Genomic DNA, 21,310 nt, shown 5'->3' with positions numbered 1-21,310 from the left:
ACACCTCGACCATCTAGGCTTTGCACGTTACCTCTGTGGGAACTGTGAAGGTCACAGAAGACAGAGGAACACACCAAGGTCTTGTCCTAAGGTGGTACCAGAAGCATTCCTGGTTCAGTTGCTTTAGAGCACGTTAAAGGAAAGGCATTTCTTTCTGCATAAACTTAGAAGGAAAAAAAAAAAAAAAAAAAAAAGATTCATAACATGTTAGTATTCATTAAAAGTTGCTGTTTGTTTGTTTGTTTGTTTGTTTTTTTTCCCTCACATAATACAATCCTAGTGTGTTGTGTTGTGATTGGCACATGCATGGCCCTACTCATATCCCACATTAATAATCTTAAGTGGTACTGATTTTCTGATTTAGTAAATCTAAACTATTTCCAAAAATTAGAAGTTTGTGCCCTTTATCAATCTCTTCACTCATCCTGTTCCATTCTAACCCAATTTGTGATTGGACATGATATCAATTTGTGATTGTGTTCTATCTCCTTCTTTTTTTTTTTTTTTTTTTTTTTGTCCTGGTTTATGTCAATTATTCCCAGGTTAAGTATAAACTGAGTTAAAGCACGAACAAGAGAAACCTGGGATGACTCTAAACCTGACTGCCCAACATGCATCAACATTGGCAAAATATATGGGACAACCTTGTACTTTCAAAGAAATAATGAATGAATTATAGAGAAGGAGTAGAAGTGGAGTACCTGGGAAGATGCTATCCATTTTGCAAACAGAAGGGATGAAGTATTGTAAGTCAGAGGGATGCTGATGCATGTGAGAGCCAATCATTCACATTCCTGCATAGCAGCCCCACTTTTATCTAGGGCTGAATGCTTTAATTTTCCTGTCTAAAGCTCAGTGTGCCAAGAAAGAAACTGCTTAAAGCTAAATATTTTAAATTCAGAGAATCTCTTTTAAACTATTTTCCTCAGAAGTTAAATATGTTTGCACCAGATTTTTGCCTTTGAGTTTCAGTTTTCCAGCTTGCAATAAGGCAGGAGTCCAAGTGTATCCTGTCTGGTAAACACTACCCTTGTCCTGGGAAAGGAGCTGCCCCACAGTGCTCCTAACCCGTCCCTGACCCTCTTTGGAGAAAAACATTGAAGTGTGAGTTTGACAAATTCCAGCTTCTGAATCCAGGGTGAGAATCATCCTCCCCATCGCTACCAAGAAGCTTTGGCACTCCTGCTGTTGCTCTGACAGCAGTGTACAGGATCTCTTTTGCCCTATGACAGCAAAGCAAAGGGGAAATCCATTGCCGTTCTTCATTCTCACTCTCTTCAGGGCTCAGAGAGAATGCCCATTCTTCGTTTCTTTCTTTTTGTACAGCTCAAGCCAACTCTAGCAACATAAATAAAGAATCCCCCTTCCTCTCCCTGTTTTCTTCGGTACGTTACGTCATCTAGAGCCAAACAAACTGCAACATTTCCTAAAACAGAAATTGTTTTTAAAAAATTCAAGCTGGCCAGCTGTTGGGAGTCTCCCAGCTGGGAACGCTGCCTTCAGAATCCACACTTGATGCTCCTGCACAGTCCCTGCGCTGTTCACCAATCTGTCCATCTGCCTGCATGGCACGGCGCCAGCTCTTAAGTTGGCCCGATCTTTATCCGAAGCAACGTGGATTTGGACTGACAGTCTCGGTAACCCCAAGTGCTGCTTTGTCTGCCAGAAGTCCCTCCACAGCGACACCACTGCTTCTCTTGCTAGACTGCTGCCCCTGGTCGGTATCTTGCTCCCGGTGGCCTTTCAGCTTTCAGGAAAGGACAGAGATTAATTCAGAGCCATAGTTACTAGTCAATATAAAATAAAAGCATTGCATTTTTATATACGTCAATGTTATGTACATCACTATACTCCTTAGGTTAGTAGTTATGTATTTGAGGTACATGAAGATGTAAGAAAAGCTGTTATTATGTAATGTGCAAATTAAGTCACAAAACTCCCATTGGTTTTACCATGAGCAGTGTTTGCCCCCTGAATTTATTTTTGCTAAAGCTGTTTTAAAGCAGGAGGATACTCCAAGGAAGTCCCATTGAAATGAATGAGGTTCCTGGTAGAGACATTATCCAATGTGAGTCTGGGTACCAGGGGATGCTTCTGAGAGCAGGGCATGTGGCTTTTCAGTACTTCTCTTTCTTTTGTGTAGTTCCATACATGAACGATTATTTAGACGCACTTACTTTCTGACAGCACACTGGGAAAGGTGTTGTTGGGTTCATCACAATTTATAAATGACTTCTGCAATCCTTGCCTCAGAAACAACCTCATTCATTCCCAAACTCTTCTTAGTTTCAAGAAGCGTATTTGCTCTGTAGTGTTCACAAATCAACAAGCCTTTTTCCTTTCCTTTCCTTTCCTTTCCTTTCCTTTCCTTTCCTTTCCTTTCCTTTCCTTTCCTTTCCTTTCCTTTCCTTTCCTTTCCTTTCCTTTCCTTTCCTTTCCTTTCCTTTCCTTTCCTTTCCTTTCCTTTCCTTTCCTTTCCTTTCCTTTCCCTTTCCTTTCCCCTTCCCTTCCCTTCCCTTTTCTTTTTTCTTTTCAATCTCAGCTTGATAAAGGATGACTTTGTAGTTACTCTTAAAAACATAACTTTGTCATAACATAGCAGCAGAAAAAAGAATGCATTTATACCTAAATGCTACAGAGACCAATGAAATACCAAAAAGAAAAGGAAGAAGGGACTTCACTAGTACCAGAAGGTGCTGGCAGAGCCAGTGCATTGGCTAGAATCAAGCAGAAGTCTTGATGGTTGGGCTTGGTCATATTGGAGGTCTTTTCCAACCTAGATGGTTCTACGGTTTGCATCATGGGAAACTTGGTCACTTAAGTCTTTAAGTGCCTTTAAAAACTGGTGCACTCATTTCTAGGCGCCACATTATGACAAATCAAACCAGCTACAAGATCTCTGACAGCTCAGTGTGCTCCCATCTTTGCAAAACTTTGCCACATCAGAACATTTCTCAGTTATGTACTGAAACCTTTCCGTGCTTACCAGAAAGTTCTTGAAAAAGAACTTACAGTCATAAATAGGGTTATAAAATAGGGTTATAATTAGATAAGAATCTAATTATATTATTTCAAAAATTCCCTATTTTCATTCATTTTTTAAGGACTATTTTCAGCTTGCCTTTATTTTGTTTCCCTATTTTCTGTTATTTTTGCTACTACACAGTCTTTCTAAGATTCTTCATCAGACTAAGCTTTAAAGGAAAGCACATGCACAGCGTAGCACACAGTTCCTCCACTGTGCAGGGAAATAACATGGAATCTGCAGCGGCAGAGCTACCCCACACTACCCCAGTACTAATTCTGGCATTCAGGCCCTGTCAGTCTTCTTCAGGGGCAGTAATAACATTATAATGGGACCAGGAGACAAAACTGTCAAATTCTTTCCGAGACAATCTTCGAGGCTCATCAGCATAGACAATCATTCCTTTCACTTCTGGAGTAATAGGAAGATTTTAAGCAATATCTTTTGATTTGAGTTGGACTTGAAAAATGACATAGCTGGGGGCCTTATTTTAAATGCAACGAGACTGAAATGTAAAGTGCAATTTCCCATGCAGTCTGTGGAGAGAATGAGGCACTTGTCCCAGTTCTCTTAATTGTCTCTGATTGCTGTTTGTGTAGCACAGTCACTTCCTCGTCTTCGAAATCACCTTCAAGGGCTCCAACATTTTTCACTTCACTGTTTTAAATCAGGGAGGGCTAAACACCCGCCCATTCAGCCATTATGGCTCTTTTATGTTATTTATGTGGTTTATGCTATTAGGCTTTAAAATTTTGTTTATTTAATTGGCCTTAACAAGTACTTAAGTAACAGTTTTGAGGACACATCAGTGGGACCCAGCACATGTTGATTAAGGTGTGCTTAACCTGACAGTTAATATTTTGTACCATTTTCCCAGCAGCCGTGACTGTTATGGAAGAAGTGCTAATTTTCCAAAAATGGTTAGAGCTTGATTATTATGTTGTTTCTTTATTCACATGGCTTCATTATTTTGTTGGTGCTGCTCTGTGAGAGATGAAGGAGTGCTATTATTTCTCCTCCCAACTCCTTTCAGTCTCTTGCAATCATTTAGGCACATGTGTGACATTACTCAGATGAGCAATTCTGTCTGCCTGCAATGAGACTGGCCAGATGAATAACCCCATAAAACAGCTGCCCACCTTCAGGAGCGAGCACCGTATTTTCTGGCATACACCTGGCGAGGTGAACAAGAAACAGTAAAAATCACGGTCATACATCCCACCAAATCTTCTTTGTTTAAGTAAGCAGCGTGCATTCAGAAGAGAAGTTCTGCCAGTTGGAAGCTCTAGAGATTTTCTTGTTTTTGAGAGGAGCCCAAAAGGAGGGAAAGGTAAGGGCGCAGAAATTGCCAAAAAAAAAAGTTGCAGGTGAGTGGAGGCCAGAGAGGCCCCTAAAAGTAGAAAGGGTGCTTTGGTTCTCTGGCTGGACTATTTGAAGCTACTCTTAGGTACTCCTAAGTTATCCAAGACAGCAGGAGTCCAACTTAGCTTTTTATATCAAATTATTCATGAAAGTCAACGGGAGCTGGAGATAAACTATTCATCCTTTGCACATCTATGTGAAAAGAACTCTCAGGAGAGATCCTTAAGGTCCTGCCAAGAAAACAAGGGGAAACATTTTAAGAATGGGAGGAAACATTTATAATTGAACTCACCAGAAGTGTATTTTGATTAGTTAACTCTACCAGAATAAAGATGCCACCTTTCCTTAGACAAGTGGGTGGAACAGAGGGGAGCAGGGGAGGACATGAGGGCTGGAAGGGTTGCGGCTATGATGCCAGCCTGGTTTTAAACATGACACCACTGGACCTAGTGGACACACACTGGCTTCTAGTGGAGAAGCATCTAAAATAAGGCCTTATACATCCTAATACTCATCCAGAGGGTTTCCAAGGTCATGTAGTATCGAGTAGCCTCCAATTCCCTAGCAGCATCATTGCAAAAGCCAGCAGAAGCTGTCTTTCTTTTACCTTTCTTCACTGAAGAAATAAAAATCTGAAATGCTCATTGGACGGTGCCTTATTTTTCACAGCTTTTTGTTGTTATTATTCATGTTATCACAACAATGCTGTCCATTCATGGATCTGAACGTGCTGTACAGGGGTGCTGCCCTAAGGAGCCAACAACAACAGGGCAAGAGACCACGGATGGGCAGAGAACTAACAGACCACAGGGAAGGAAACAATCAAATAAGCCAGGTTTGCATGTGTTCAGGGGGGCTCAGAACACCTGCACTTTCATCTTAAAGAAAATAAGACTCCAGCAATAGTAAAGACAGTGGCAGTTTCAAGCCATGTAAGCCAGCTCTTTTTTTTTTTTCCCACAAAAAAAAAAAAAAAAAAAGTTAATGCCACATAAAATGTGAATTTTCATTAAGGCACCTAGTGTAGCAACAGGGGAAGGGAATAAAGGATGTTTTTAAAATGAACACTTTTGCTTTAAATACAACATTTGAAATGAAAAGTATCAACTGTTTTTCATTCTCTACCTTTAACAAGATGTTGAAGGGTTTCTTAGCAGTACTTGTGACAATGGGAATAAGTCAGGGTTAACTTGGCAGAAACCCCATACCACACTTAGCTGGTCCCTATTGTAACAGTGAACAAAGGTTTTATTAACATCTTACCCCTTGTTGGGCCCAAGAGTCCTTCTTTTAAACACAACAGGAGCTTTGAGTCTTCAATTTACAGCTCTGTGGAGGGGATTTATGCTGGCAGATTCAGCATGTTGTTCAGCATTTGTTTACATTTATTTCCAACCGTCCCCATCAAAAGTTATCTGAGCAGCAGAGGCTATTTTCTAAAAAGGGTACTTTTAAAATGTGTCCAATATGGGCACAAAATCAATGCGTGAAAAGCTTTCCAAACTCCAAACCCAAGCTGCACATAAAAGATGGGATGGAGGAGGGGCTGCAGCTCATGAAGGCTGCCCTCTATGCTAACAGCAGAGGAAAATCAGAACAAAAAACCCTTCGTTGAGAAAATCTTGCTCCCCAGGTGCCTGCCAGTTCAGGTGCCTGAGAAAACCACAGCTGTTAGGAGGAAAAAAGGTGTTGCACTGTTTGCTGGAGCAACCAAGGAGAGCTGTGCTCATCATCCCACCATGCTTGTGGGCTGCATGGCCTCAGAGGCTCTGCGTGAGCCACCTCCATGGGGTGCCACAGCCTCTGCTTGCTCCAGGTCTGAACGTGAGGCTGCATCGAGCCCTCTGTGGCTATGCGGCCTGAAGGGAGTGTCACAAAGAGAGAAACAGAATTTGGGGTCAAATGGACAGACTCAGAACCCTGTGCCAGCACCGAAAGGGATCAGCTAGAAGTACCTTGGAGTGACTCAGAAGGATCCCGTGAAAGCTGACAGCAGAGGCTGCACGGTGAGGTTAAATTTATCTCACTCAGCAGCAGGGGAGCCTACTAATAACTCAGCATGCACCCAGAGTGTACTCACCTGCCAAATAAGATGTCCTTGCTCAGGACGTCCTCACCTTCAACCCCATCCCAGTCCAAAACAAACGTAATTCATTCAGTGACTCTAGAGGACCCACCGTATGGCCAATCCTTGCTCCTTGTTGGATTTAAGCTGCATTTTTGGAAGGACAATCTGCTGTCACCTGGCACAATGTGACACCGGGAGGGACATGCACAGGGTGCTTTCCCCACAAGCACGGTGCCCTAAAATCTGAGCTCAGATGCTGGCCTTCCTAATGTGTCAAGGTTTCCTAATCTGCTTTAGTATCCAAACATGTCCTGACGCATTTTGTGCTAGACTCCAAGTGAAATGAGCACACTGTGGGAAACGCGTCCCTTCCTTCATGGAAGCCGGCAGCCTTTAACCTTGCAATGATCAGCTCGCTCACACAGGGGAATGCACCTTTGTGGCCTCAGGGCACTGCAAAAAAGCATCCCCTGTGCTTTCTGTGTTCATCCTCGAGTTCAATCTCATGGAAACGCTGGAGGCAAAGGGATTGGCATGCGCTTTTAAGCAGGATCCCAAAACCACTGATGTTACACGGAGTTATATCTTTTTCTTTTTTTTCAAAGCAAATGGTGATTTCTCAGTTTCTTCACCAAGGTCTGTGCTTCCAATTTCAGTTCCAGCTGCTGCAAAACAGCAAATAAAACAGGCTGCTCTCCTACCTCGAGAGGGCACCACGAGACAGTTGAAAAAAAGGAACAGAAGCAAGCAGGCTTTACCTCAGGCACTACATTTTCATGTCATGATGTTCAATCACAGTAATTAGCAATAATCACATAAGCAACAGGAGCTTCCCTTACCTCCCTTCACCCCTCCAAAGAATGGAGTCTGTTTCATTAAAACCTCTGCTTTCTTCTTAATCCCACGGTCCAGTTCATGGGCGCTTCCTTCAGCAACCACAGGACCTGGTTTCAGTAGTTTTGCTGCCAAGATATCAGGTCAGCGTGTCAGCCTCGAAGGGAAAAACATCATTCGTGAATCCCCTGACTTCAAAATGGGATTGTTAAAAGGGGGAGAAAGTCTTAACTGCTAGCAGGACTTATTCAACAAACCGAAACCTATCGCTAGTGTGACTGCCGCTATGCTTTCCGTGACAACCATGACCTACTTACAACAAATGAGCTGTGTCTATGAAGCGGCATTTGTGCTTTTAATTTAAACAATTCTAACACAAAGGGATTCATAGCGCCCTGCTGTGAATGCCCTATGGCCTGACCTGCTCCAACAGTGGAGGTAGGAGTGAGCAGATTAATTGTAAATACCCCAAATGAATTTTAGCAACACTTCTACTTCCTTTCTTAGATACGTCCACTTGATAACGTTATCCTTGCATATCTTACTGACAAATCTAATTTGGGGTGTTATTGATAATATTGTAACATAAAAACTGAAGGAAACCAAAGACATTTCAAGCCAAATAAGTACATTTAAAAAGTGAGCAAACTACATTTATCTGTTAAAAATACTTGGTGAGTTTGGACAATGATAGGAGACTAGAGGGTTTTGAATGGACTTCAATTTCTCAGTGAGATGAAAGAACAGGCTTGGGTACTCCTGACCTCCATATGGGTCGAAAATACAGGCTGCCTGTGACACAAAGGCATATTCACTGCTGAAGCCCCAGAAACCAGGATTATGGTCCCAAAGTCTTTAATGCACTGTCTGAGCCTTCCATTATAGACCGGAAAGTGTGGATTTGAGGTAGGGCCTGGCATAAGAAATCTTCACAGTTGGATGTAAATCCATGTTGGGAATCGATGACTATCCAGTGTGAGAGGCCAAGGTAAAGGAAGAGAACAGCAGCCCCCTGAGTCTGCTCCTTGAGGCTATAAGTCCCATTTAACCCAAAACAACATGTACAATGATAAAGGCAAGCTTGGATGTATTCAGGACATCTGGCAACCTGATGGAGATAGCAGCCTGTGACATTTTGCAGCCAGCATTTCCTAATATTTCATATACTCAGGAACAACACATGCACTACTTCCTCACCATAGGTGAGCCAAGGACAGAATCAGTGAGGCCTTGTTGTTGGAAAGAGCCTTGCAGAAGAAGCATGGCTGACAGAAGAAACTATGATTTTCAGTTGTATAAATATAAAGAAAATAACTGATATGTTCATAACCAAGAGACTTTGATTTACACACTAATTTTGGGGCAGGTTTCCTGTTGTTAAAACTGAAATGCTACAGATACAATATTTTAGAACTCAGGTAACAGCATGGAGAATTAAATACCTGCAGCTCCCTTTCTGAATAAACTTCAGAAGTTAGTAATTTTATGGATTGTTTATGTCTTCTTTTCAGATTTCTGACAGCATCCAGAGCTCAGGAGGATGACATGGTCTTATATATGAGGTCATGAGATAAAAAACAGATAACTAATAGTGTGTGGATTTTGTGAGAACATGAGATCATTAAATCTCCATTCCCCCAACTCTATCCTGAATGGTTCTTTATAAAGACTTATAACAGGCAAACAGCAATTTCATGAAGTTCAACAAAGAGAATTGTAAAGCCCTGCACCTGGGGAAGAACAACCTCAGGTACCAGTACAAGGTGGGCACCAAACAGCTGGAAGACAGCTTTGCAGGAAAGGCCATGGGGGTCCTGATGGACAACAAGTTGAGCATAAGCCAGCAATATGCCCTTACAACAAAGAAGGCCAACAGCCTCCAAGACTGCATTAGGAAGAGCATCTCCAGCAGGCCAAGGGAGGTAATCCTCATCCTCTCCTCTGTGCAGAGGTAAGGCCGCATCTGCAGTTCTTGGTCCAGTCCTGGGCTCCCCAGTACAAAGTAGACTAGGACATACTGGGATGAGTCCAGCGAATGGTCATGATGATGGTTAAGGGACTGGAGCATCTACTGGATGAGGAGAGACTGATGAAGCTGGGACTGTTTAGCCTAGAGAAGCTCAGGAGAATCTTACCAATGTGTACAAACAACTGAAATGAAGAAGTAAGAAAATAGAGCAAGACTTTTCTCCGTGGTGCCCAGTAAGTGGACAAAAAGCAATGGACACACTGAAATACAGTTAATTCTATTTAAACATAAGAAAAAAAAATACCGTGAAGGAGGTCAAACACTGGAACAGGTTGCCCAGACAGGTTGTGGAGTCTCCATCCTTGGAGCTACTCAAAACTCAACTGGACACAGCCCTGAGCTACCTGCTCTAGATGACCCTGCTTTGAGCAGGGCTTGGAATAGAACACCTCCAAAGGTCGCTTCCACCCTCAGCACTTCTGTGATTCTGTGATTGCCTAAACTTTTTTTTTTTTTTCCAGGTTATCGATGTGTTCTTCAACAGGAAGAACAACAAGCTGTATCAACAAACTCTTGCCCCTGGAAGAGCTGAATTAGTTGCTAGAATCACACTAGCCAGCTGGAGTCAAAGTGAGTTTGTATTCAAAGTCCTGCCAAAGTAAACATTATTGTTGCAGAATTTGAGCTCTATGTGTGGGTTATACGCTGTATTTCTTAATGTGCTTCAAGAACACGAACATCATTACAGAATCACAGAATCACAGAATTTCTAGGTTGGAAGAGACCTCAAGGTCATCGAGTCCAACCTCCAACCTAACGCTAACAGCCCTCCACTAAACCATATCCCTAAGCTCTACATCTAAGCCACAGGATTAGCACCCTGATGAGAACCGCATGGGATAGCAATGAGAAGAGCTGGCTGAAATGGTGAGTGACCCTATGCCACAGGCTCTGCTGCACCAAAAGGGCTATAGATGCCTTAGCTTGGCCAGAAAATCATCCTGTGACTGAAACATGTACAAGGTATTGAAGAGACATGGGAGATTTCATTGCAAACCCTATTTAGCACAGGGCTTTTTAAAGCTTCATTTAATGGATGCATTTAAGCTTTTCAATTTTTTCAGGCTTAATGATTCCCGGAAAAGCAATGTAAATATATTCCTAAAGACAGAAAATTCAGAAGCAATACCCCTTCGATCTCAAAATTGCTCAGCCTAGTTTTTAAATCAGTCATATGAGTTAGAATCATAGTCACAGAAACACAGAATATCATGAGTTGGAAGGGACCCACAAGGATCAATGAATCCAACTCCTGGCTCTACATGGGACCACCCAAAAACCACGTCTGAGAGCATTGTTCAAATGCTTCTTGAACTCCATCAGGCTCGGTTCCATGACCACTGCCCTGGGGAGCCTGTCCCAGTGCCCGACCACCCTCTGGGTGCAGACCCTTTCCCTAACCCCCAGCCTGACCCTCCCCTGTCCCAGCTCCATGCCATCCCCTCGGGTCCTGTCGCTGTCCCCAGAGAGCAGAGCTCAGCGCCTGCCCCTCCGCTCCCTGTGAGGGAGCTGCAGGCCGCCATGAGGCCTCCCCTCAGCCTGCTCTGCTCGGGGCTGAACACACCAAGGGACCTCAGCTGCTCCTCATACGTCTTGTCCTCCAGACCCTTCCCCATCTTTGTAGCCCTCCTTTGGACACTCTCTAACAGTTTTATGTCCTTCTTATACTGTGGTGCCCCAAACCGCACACAGTACTGGAAGTGAGGCCACACCAGCACAGAGCAGAGCGGGACAATCCCTTCCCGTGACCGGCCATCAATGCTTTTCCTGACACACCCCAGGACACTCCTGGCTCCCAGGGCACACTGCTGACTCACATTCAACTTGCTGTCAACCAAGGCCCCCCAAGATCCCTTTCTGTGGGGCTGCTTTCCAGCCTCTTGTCCCCCAGTCTGTACATATAGCAAGGGTTGCCCCTTCCTAGGTGCAGAATCCAACACTTGCTCGTTAAATTTCATATTGTTGGTGATTGCCCAGCCCTCTAATTGGCCAAGAGCACTGTGAAAGGCCTCTCTACCCTTGAGGGAGTAAACGGCTCCTCCTAATTTAGTGTCATCTGCAAACTTACTTAGAATACCCTCAAGTCCTGTGTCATTTATGAAAACACTGAAGAGAACTAGCCCCAAAATGGAGCCCTGTGGAGCCCCAGTAGTGACTGGCCACCATCCCGTTTTACTATAACTTTCTGATCTTGACCAACCAGTCAATGTTTCTCCCATTGCACTATGTACTTATCTAGATGTACGCTGGACATTTTGCACAGAACATACTATGAGAAAGAGAATCAAAAGCCTTGCTGAAATCCCAAAATTACAACAACTGGCTTGCCTTGGTCAACTAGGTGGGTAGTCTTGTCATAAAAAAAAAAAAAAAAAAAAAAAAAAATTAATTTCATTAAACAGGACTTTCCCCTCTTGAACCTGTGTTGTCTATGACCAATGATGGCATTATCTTTCAGGTGTTTTTCACTAACTCCTGGAATAACCTTCTCCATAATTTTGCCAAGCACTGAAATGAGACTAGCAAGCCTGTAATTACCCGGTCTTCCTTCTTGCCCTTGAAAATCAGAATGATGCTTGCCAGCTTCCAGTTAAGGTAAGAGGTCTGCCTAATTATTTATTGAGAAATTTCAGTTGAAAATACTATTCTAAAGTACATTGAGTGTATTCCAAAACCCAATTTTAGTCCTAATAGTGTAGCCTGTTACATCAAAGGAAGTTATTTTAACATGAATATGGTTTTAGGTTTTACGGATTTAATTGCAATGCTTGCCAGCTCCCTTCTGTATAGATGACATGAAATGAAACAAAATGAAACCAACTGAAGCTAGATGTTTAGGAATGATTTATTTGAAAACATGATTGTCCATTTTTAATCAAGACTGAATTAATTTTTTAGATAGACCTGTTCTGGAACAAAATAAATCTTTATGATGGCTTTATTTTTGATCTTGGAATATATTATGTCTCTAAATGTTGAGCTATAATTCATTTCTAATCATACTGGTGTTTTTGCGGTACACTCAATAAATAAATATATGGGAAAAGATGTCGGCATTTTGTTACTGCTCAAGCAATTTTCACTTCAAACCATGTTGCTCTTTACTCTTTGCTTTCTTGTACAGTTCTGCACATCAGTTATCTGTAATTGCCATCCTCCAGATTGCAAATACAGCCTGTTTATTTTTCACATCCAAAACAGGAGCACAAGAATAAAGGTTGCTTAAGACAAGCATAACTGTAGTTCATGAGAACAATCCCCTTAGATCCAGATCTAGCAAAGTTTGTAAGCATATCTTTAATTTAAAACATAACAGTATTCCTATTGCCTTTGAAAGAATATGTTTTATGTTAAGGCTTTCATAGAAATTCTTAAATTATGCACAGGGCAGAGAACCTCAGTCAGACCTCTGTCTGACCACCTCACAAGTTGAATAGACCTACAGCATTAAATGTAACCCTCTTTGTCTTTCAGGAGCTAAATTCTCTAATTGTCTTCACACTGTAGTGTATTTCTTAGACTCCGACTTTGATTTAAGATTTAAATATATTAAGTGAAATTTCAGATATATGGCTTTCTGACTTCCAAAAACAGCTCCACTGGAAGTGGTTCATTCTCCGAAAATTGCCTATGACAAGTCAGAATTTCACTGATAAGCCTCTCTAATACTACAGCTGCTGTTCAGAGGAATATCTAAAAACTCATCATGCCCAGACCTTGACAAAGAACAAGAATTCAATTCAAACCGAAAAGACGCAGTGCTGGGAAAGGTTCTGACATTCAAAAAGGGTAGGAGGATAAAAAAGAGAAAAAAATGACAGACTCAGTCTGCACCATTACTAAAATCAGATCATTTCTTTTGTTCTCCTGAACCTTCTGCTCTATTTGCCAGGAATCATATTAGCAACAGAAACTGTGAGAATCTGTCCAACCTTATTAGAGAAGCTGGACACAAAGAAATTATGAAAATCCTTTTTAAATGTACTTGCACATACAAAGAAAAAAAAGGCAGAGTTTTAGGATTCTGAAAGATTAGATCAAAACCCATGTCAGAAAAGCTGGACATCAAACTAATGAAGCTTAATTAACAGTATTGATGTATCCTGAGCACCAGCAAAGAACAGCACTTTACCATTTATGCATGTGCATGTGTATATATGTGTATATATGTGTGTGTGTGTATATATATATATATATATATATATATATAGTTTTACTACTTTTACTACTTAGGACAGACCTGGACAGGCTTAAACACAGGCATGCTCACAACTTCTTCTCAAGAGCAACCAGTTCATCCAAAATATTAATCTACCGTCCAAGTACTGCCACCTGTAAGAGCTCTGCTCTTCGGAAGCATTTTGGTGGTTGGCTTGTGTTCCCCTAACCCCCAGCACCCCAACACAGTCCTGTTTCCTAACTGTGATTCTAGCAGTGACAAAAATCCATTTGTTGCTGCTAGCAAGGTGAAGCATGTGGATGGATGTTCTAGGCCTTTAACTCTTATGCTAAAAATGCTTTTCTTTACATGAAGTTTGAGATTCACCAGCGGGCCTAATGGTCTGTACTGCCGTAGGAACAACTGATGATTGCGGTGTGTACCGAGAAACAACAGCTGCACTCCTAAACGTCGTGGGAATTTCACATGAGAATTTTCACACTGAGATCTTCAGTCTGCTTTTTTGAAAAAGAACAACAACAACAACAAAAAAAAACCCACAAACGTTCACAAGCAGCTGCTGGCCCTGCCAAGGGTGTCACTGCTGCGTGCATGGAGGCACCTTATGGACAGCCAGGAATTAGAGGCACAAAGCCAGCAGCTCAGACCAGCTCCTGGAGTGATGTTTCCTGATGGCTAACATTGGCAGCTCTCCGCTCAGTGAGTGCTGACATCCCCTGGAGACCTCCAGACACATACTTACTCCTCTCAAATATCCCACTTAGGTCTCTGCATTAATTTGGGGGGTCAAGAATCTGTTGCAAAGTTCGATGCCTGATGGAGGCAATCTGAACCCAGTCTTCAATAACTAGTGCGTGTGGCATGTCTTGCACACAGTCTGTCTCCATTTATAACCACAAAATCTATGTGGCCACGGACTGCAGTATAAATGACAACTGTGAAGCCTGTATGGCCACAGGACTGTTACACCCTGTCAGACTAAACATCCCATAGTCAATCCTGGGTTGTCACTTACGATTCAAGTAGTACACAAATTTGCAATCTGTAATTCTTTCTCTGTCCCCTTCTCCTCAGATCAGTGATAAATTCTCAAAACACAGCAATTGAAAGAGACTTCAAAGGCAAGTGAGTCTTTCCCAAAATGTAAAATATTTAACTAGATTGCTTCCATAATCAAGATGTTTTCAGCATTAACAGCAAGCAGGAAAACCTTGCTTTGTTAAACAAACAGAATTCAGTTCACAGCTCTTGATTTTAGCAATATCCTATACAAACTAAAAGCCAAGGGCATCTTCAGTCTCACAGACTGTTTTATCCCCCACTGGCAGTAATACTGGAAGAAGATTATTGTTCTCAAAAAAGTCCAAACCTCATTATGCACAAAAATAAATTGATAAGAAATACTTGTATCTTGATTTAATGTCACAATAAATAGCTATGTATCAACTCTCAAATTACTTGAAGTATATTTTTAGCTGCCATAAAGGAAGGGTAGCTAAATGGAAGGTTATACTTCAGTTAATAAAACCCATTAATTACATGGATGACTGTTATGATTGCACAATTAATAGTAGTTCAGAAATGCCATGAGAAGCCTTTGCCCCCTGGAAAACATAGGTATCTTGCACATGTAGGAACAGGGTACTTTTTTGTAAAGTAGATGGTTTTATTTTAAAGGGATAGTCATCCAGAAAGAAGGAAACTACCTAGTATGCCATGTTTTTCTGCGAGCCTAAGGCCATATTGTCTAAAGGAATTACTTCCAAGGGAGCCACAGAAAAGTAGTTGTGGATAACACACATCCAGCACACACAGCTTTCCAGAAAGCCACACTGCTATACAAATGATGGGCCTGGTATGCAACGGAGAACAAAAAGACTGAGTCAATCTGAGGAATCAGATTTCATTCTGACATCTTTTGTTTGGGAAAGCCAGCTTACAGATCTCAAAATAGCAATAATTAACTTCAGGCATCAGGAGAAAGAGAATAAATAACTTTCATAGTCTGACTCGAAAGAAAGCTTTTTTTTTGCCTTTTTTTTTTTTTAACTTACACTAATTCTCTTTAAAAAGAATAATGTCCTACAAGCTCCATCTTCCTTAATGGTTAGTAAATGCAATAAAGCACCTGTTTCTGGTGTTATTATCCATACATATAAAGATGCATTCAAAACCAAAAATCACTTTTTCAGTTTATCTTTAAAGAGGAGAAAGGTCAGTAAGAAAAATATTCGCTACTGCATTCATCATTCTGAAGAAAGTAAACATAAAAAGTACGGAAATACACACAATGATTACTTGGAGGTTCAGGATTGATAGCCCTTTCACAAACTAAAAAGAAGCAAGCCAAAAAGCAAGTTGTAAGGCTGCAAATAGCTTATGTACATCCTAAATTAAGCAGATGAAGACTCCTATTAGTTTCAGTAGGACTATTCACATGCTTGCAGTTATATATTCTATGAAAATCTGGAAAAGGCAGCCAGAGGTTGGCAGAATTTAATTTGAACACTTTTCTGTTTAGTAAGTTTTATTTTATATGACTGGGAAAACTCTTAGAACTTTTAGAGAAATAAATTAGCATGCTCCCCTTTCCTTTAGAAAGCTTGAAGTTTGCACTGACTGAAATTCTTTTTTATTCTTTTGAGTATAAGAGAAACTACGGGAAATGAGGGCAGGCAAGAACCCTTCTCTGAGCTTTGAAACACAAACTGCAGAGCTTGTGAAGAAATAAAGCTAATGTCTGCTTTCCCCTGCAATTCTTATTTAGGTTTTACATATTCCAGAACAGAATCATCACCTTTATAAAACTGTAGTTGATTTGGTAAATGAGGACTGGCTGAAACTCATCAGCCAAAAAAGTAAATACCTGCCACAGACCCTAGTGAATTGTACAGAGAAGCTGTACATTTCATTTCCTTGTAAAACTAAATGTAAGGTACATTTCATGTACCTTACATTTAGTTTTAATCACATTGCCAGAGATACATTTCAAGGTCAGGGTGAACAAATCTTAAGTCAAGGAACCTGGAGAACACACAGAGCTTGAGACACGTGCATTTATCTTCCAGCAGGCTGGACCCTTATTATTATTTATACCATTGAGCCTCATTTAAAAGAAACTCAGTAAATGTTAATCAGCATTTTGTTTTGGTAGTGTTCCCAAGGTTTTACACTGGATATCCCAATCTGTCTTTTTATTGTCTCTGAATAATACAGTTTAACAAGCTTACAAAAAGGTTATAATGCATCTAATTCAAATTAAATTTATAACAGAAATCCCTCTGGCCTATCTGAGATGTTAAGCATATGCTAGTGTGTTAAATTTTATTAGAGATTCAGATTAAAATGGATGTAATTATTTCTAAGAATTCATATAGTGTTTGTTATAACATGGATATTAAAGTAGACTTATGCATGTCCTATTGAATACAGTTACACATTTTATCATTATTAGCTATAAATTATATCGTGCTCACTCTTAAATATTCTCAATGTTTAATATGTGTAATTTGAAATATTAAGTAGTGTTGCATTAAGGATTTAAATTAGAAAAAGTATAAAATATATATATACAGAAGTATTTAAAGTATAGGATTAAAATTTCAATTTGCCAGTGAATGCTAACATTTATTTAACCTAAAAGAAAACTGAGAATGCACCTTCCTATACCTGTGGCTAGAACCAGTATTTTCATCTTTAGTTTGATTTACATAAACTGAGAAAGACCATTAAAGTGACTAATGTCCATGTGAATAAAAATATTTTATTTTAATATGATTTCAGGATGCTGTAGATTGAGTATTTGTGCTAAATGTTTTAATTTACTATTGGGACGTTGCATATTGAATATTCATGTAAAAAAGTCAGAATTAAGGATTAACAGACCAGTTTGGTTATTATGGGAAGTCTGACAAGTGTCTGACAAGTCCGTTATTATGGGAAGATTAGAAGTAACTAAACAGATGATGAAAAAACAGCCTCAGACATTTTTACGGCAGCTCTCAGAGGGACAGAAAGAAACCTGAGGCGATGAATTCAGCAGAGGAAGGGGGACAACGCTCCGAGAGCAGCACTACAGGATCTGGGACAGCAGCAGCGACCATCCCCTGGCACAGCTCTTGTGTGAGCTGAAGGATTCTCTTCACATTTAATTTTGGGGATCCGCCACAAGTCCCTCACGTCTGATTTTACAGCGGGAAGGCGACAGCTTTGTGGGGAAGGCACACACAGAGCCTCTGAGGGAAGCGGTGGCGCTGAGCACCGGCCAGCCCCGGGACCAAACGATCCGCAGCGGGGTGGGGAAGGCGGCCAGCCCTTCGTCTTCGCCTCCACCTCGCACCCCGTGTGCCAGCCCCACCGAGAAGCCGCCCGGTGCAGCCCCCCTCATGCCGGGGCCATTTCCCCCCCAGCAGCCCGGGCGTTCCCGCGCGGCCTCGGCCCTGAGGCGGAGACAAAATGGCGGCGGGGGCTGAGGGGAGGGGGCGCCGCCGCCGTGAGGCCGGGCTTCGGCGCTGCCCGTAGCCGCCTCCTCCTCCTCCTCCATCATCTCCTCCTCCTCCTCCTTCCCCGCCGTCCTCAGCGGCAGCAGCAGCCGGGCGGAGGGGCCCCGGCGGCGGGGAGGAGCGTTTGGCCGCGGCCTGTGCTGTTCGCGCTCCCTGTGGAAAGCTTTGGGGCTGGGGTGTGTGTGTGGGGAGCGCTCCACCGTCCTTCCTCCTCCTCCTCCTCCTCCTCCTCCTTCTGCCGCAGGCTCAGCCCCGTTCCCCCTTCTCCCCACCGCCCCGCAAATCCCCTGAGCTGCTCCGAGCCCGGCCCTGAGGTAGGTGCCCGCCTCGCTGAGGCGATCTCCATCACGGCTGCTGAGGCGCAGACAGCGGCCCCCCGGGGACGAGGAGGGGGTGCGGCCATCCCGGGGGGTGCAGCAGCAGCTGGGCCCTTCCCTGGGGCCGGCTCTGTCAGACCGGTGGTGCCCCCCTCCCTCTGTGCCTGCCCCCAGGTAGCCCTGGTCTCTCCGTTGTTAAAAAGCAGCAGAGGGGTGAAATGGGTGGAAATGTGGGCATTTTAGCACGTAGGTTCGCACAGGTGCATCTGGGTTTGCCCAGGCAGGGGCTGTCTGCAGCTTCCCCTGCACCCTCATGCTTGCATTTGTCCGAGCTGTGCTAGCAGGTGGCTTATAACCCTTGCTTAGTCTCGCGTGAAAAGAAGACCACCTAGGTAAGTAGTTTTAAGCCTTACCCGCTTCAGCAGCTTAGCTGACTTGAGAGCTGTACACATGTTCTCTTGTAATCTGCCTGAAATAAAACCAAACCGCACCGATCTGTCATCGGTGTATACGAAGGATGATGATGTTTACCTAGCCAAAAATTCACACCTTCATGTGAATTGCTGCCCGAACTTATGCAAGATTTGTGTTGTCTCACTTTCTTTTATGCAGTGTGGATGTAGGGAGGATATCGTGGGGATAGCACGTTAAATGGTTTTATGGTGTTAAAGTCCTTTTATCATCCGTGTTACGATAGCATCTAAGTCACTTAGATCCCTGCCAGTGATGACAAACTGTTGTCGTGCAGGCTGTTTGGGTAACCAGGCAAGTTGTCACAGTCGGGCCAGGCCTGTATGTTAGGAATGTATATTGAAGCCAGGTCCTGTAAACACTTCCTAATGTGTGGAGTCTTGTTGCTAGGGCTTTGCACAGAAATAATGAGACATGCACGAGTGCCTCTTTGAAGTCCTAACGCGTTACCTGACTTGGGAAGCCAGGAGGATAGCTGACAGTATCATTTCCATATTTTTTTGACTTGTCATTTATAAATAAACTCACTTCTTTTTATGGCTCTTAGGTTTTGGAGTAGAACCATATTGTTTATATGCATAGATTTTGTCTCGCACAAAGATGTCTATTGTTTACACAGAAACTGTGAGAGGAATGTGTTGTTAACATTTTGTTAGCAATATAAAGTGACAAACACAAATGCAAGCTAAAACGTGAACCAAAAACAGACCTTTTTAGAGCAGAAAATCACAGCTGCCAGAAAACTGTTTTTAAGGGAAAACTATGCACCTTTTGGTTCTACATTTCTTTAAACTCATCTTCTGTCCTTTACAGACACATAAATCTACTGTGTTTAACTTTCAGAGCAACTTTGTTTCATGCGTACGTAGCTCTTTAAGCAGTGTTTCTTTTTATAGACAAGCTTGTCTGAATTATATTTTTAATTACATTTTAAAATTGTTTTTAATTGGGTGTGTCCTTGTTACATTTTCAAATTCTTGAATTGGCTGCGATGAATTCCCCTCTCCATTGTCAACATGTGTCTTTTCCATTATGACTGACTACTGCCTTCTCCTTCCCTTAAAAACAAAAACATATAATGGCTTGAAATAGGAAGACAAAAAAAATCTTTATGGTTTCAGTATTTATGTTCTATGTTTACAAATTCCGTTTTTTAATTTTTACAATTAAAATCCACTGTGTTCATGGAGAGTAGTTAACAAGCCTGTAGGGTCCTGCTTTTCATTGCGGTGTGCGTTGACTTGGTGTACCCTGAAAGCAAATTTCCATTTGTGATGATGCCTATCAATGGCCTTTAAGGTATCTCATTGGCGTTGTTTCTAGCTTAGACCTGTGATAATCAGTATCTGCCTGCAGTCAAATCATTAGTATCTGTTTAAATGTGAGGAGTAAAATGTGCTCAAAAGCACCTGAAAGTATTTGGTTTTGTAGAGCAAAGAAATCAACGGTGGCTGGAAACTCCATGGCAGTAAAGAGTTTATTTTTACTATATCAGCAGTGATAGCTAAGGGGTGTTCATGAGATAATACAGGTCCAGTAGAAGGAAGTCAGAATTTCAGTACTTGGACAACAAAATTCAGCATCTCTTTTTAAAGTAGTAATATTTATGAAATTATTTTGCATTGCGTTCCTTGTGCTGTAAGACAAATACCTGTGTCTTACCTGGAATAGTCATACCTGTCATTCATGGATTTTTGCTTTTGAGACCAGTAGCATAAAATTATATTTGAATACTGTAGTTACGTTTTTGCATTCATTACTTCTACATTGCCTGTCGCCCTCTAAATGAGTATTCATGTCTGATTTTTGTTTGATGATTCACTATAAAGGTTTACAGGAATGTTTTTTTCCTTTTTTTCAGCTTTCTCCATTGACATAAAGAAGATGCTGATGTGCCAATTCTGCTACAACTCACAAGTATTGTGTTTTTTTCTTGTTTTTTTTTTTTTTGTATGTTTTAGGATATGGAAAGTGAACTGTTTGTTGTCGCTGTCTCATGTGGTGCTTTGCACGCTGAGATCCTGTTCTGTGACTAGGCTGTGTAGGGAGGATATTTTACACAGGCAGATAGGACGAGAGGGAATGATTTTAACCTGAAAGAGGGGAGATTTAGATTGGATGTTAGGTGGAAATTCTTTACTCAGAGGGTGGTGAAGCCCTGGCACAGGCTGCTAGGAATTGTTCCAACCCAAGCTGGATGGGGTTTTGGCCAGCCTGGTCTAGTGGGAGGTGTCCCTGCCGTGGCACAGGGTTGGACCCAGATGGGCTTTAAGGTCCTTACCAACCCAAGCCATTCTGTGATGATTCTATGACACTAAAAATGTTGATGGGTAAAAACGATTTTTTTTTTTAATTCTTTATTTATAGAATAATCTTTTTTTCTATCTTAGGTGTTTGCTTAGTAGCTGTATTCCGGTAGCAGATTCTATGGATGCTTTAAGCTATGTTTACTAACACTAACACTAAGCTATGTTTACTAACATATTAGAATTCCACTACAATCTGGTAAATGAAAATAGGAC

General features: G+C 41.8%; 2 protein-coding genes across 3 annotated transcripts in view; one reads left to right on the top strand and one right to left on the bottom strand.

The window, feature by feature from the left end:
• Nucleotides 1-497: 497 nt before the first annotated feature.
• Nucleotides 498-19,276, bottom strand: LOC311437296 (uncharacterized protein; the record flags this gene model as incomplete). The annotated part of the gene is made up of 4 exons (XM_084520333.1): nt 498-1,747; nt 7,295-7,446; nt 17,727-18,504; nt 19,239-19,276. The coding sequence occupies 3 exons, from the start codon at nt 19,274-19,276 to the stop codon at nt 7,429-7,431; spliced, it is 834 nt and encodes a 277-aa protein (XP_084376459.1). The 3' UTR covers nt 498-1,747; nt 7,295-7,428.
• The window catches only part of PCNX4 (pecanex 4), a 15,650-nt gene continuing 12,422 nt past the window's right edge, over nt 18,083-21,310 (top strand). Inside the window, exons 1-3 of one of the 2 annotated variants that reach the window (XM_084520889.1) lie at nt 18,083-18,314; nt 20,650-20,705; nt 21,179-21,293. The gene's annotated coding sequence lies outside the window, so the exon portion shown is untranslated. The remainder of the gene's footprint in view (nt 18,315-20,649; nt 20,706-21,178; nt 21,294-21,310) is intronic. The other variant, XM_084520888.1, reaches the window with a different exon arrangement.

This window comes from Aythya ferina (genome assembly GCF_964211825.1).
Source record: "Aythya ferina genome assembly, chromosome: 5".
NCBI lineage: Eukaryota > Metazoa > Chordata > Aves > Anseriformes > Anatidae > Aythya > Aythya ferina.
This window is presented reverse-complemented; position numbering and strand designations above follow the sequence as displayed.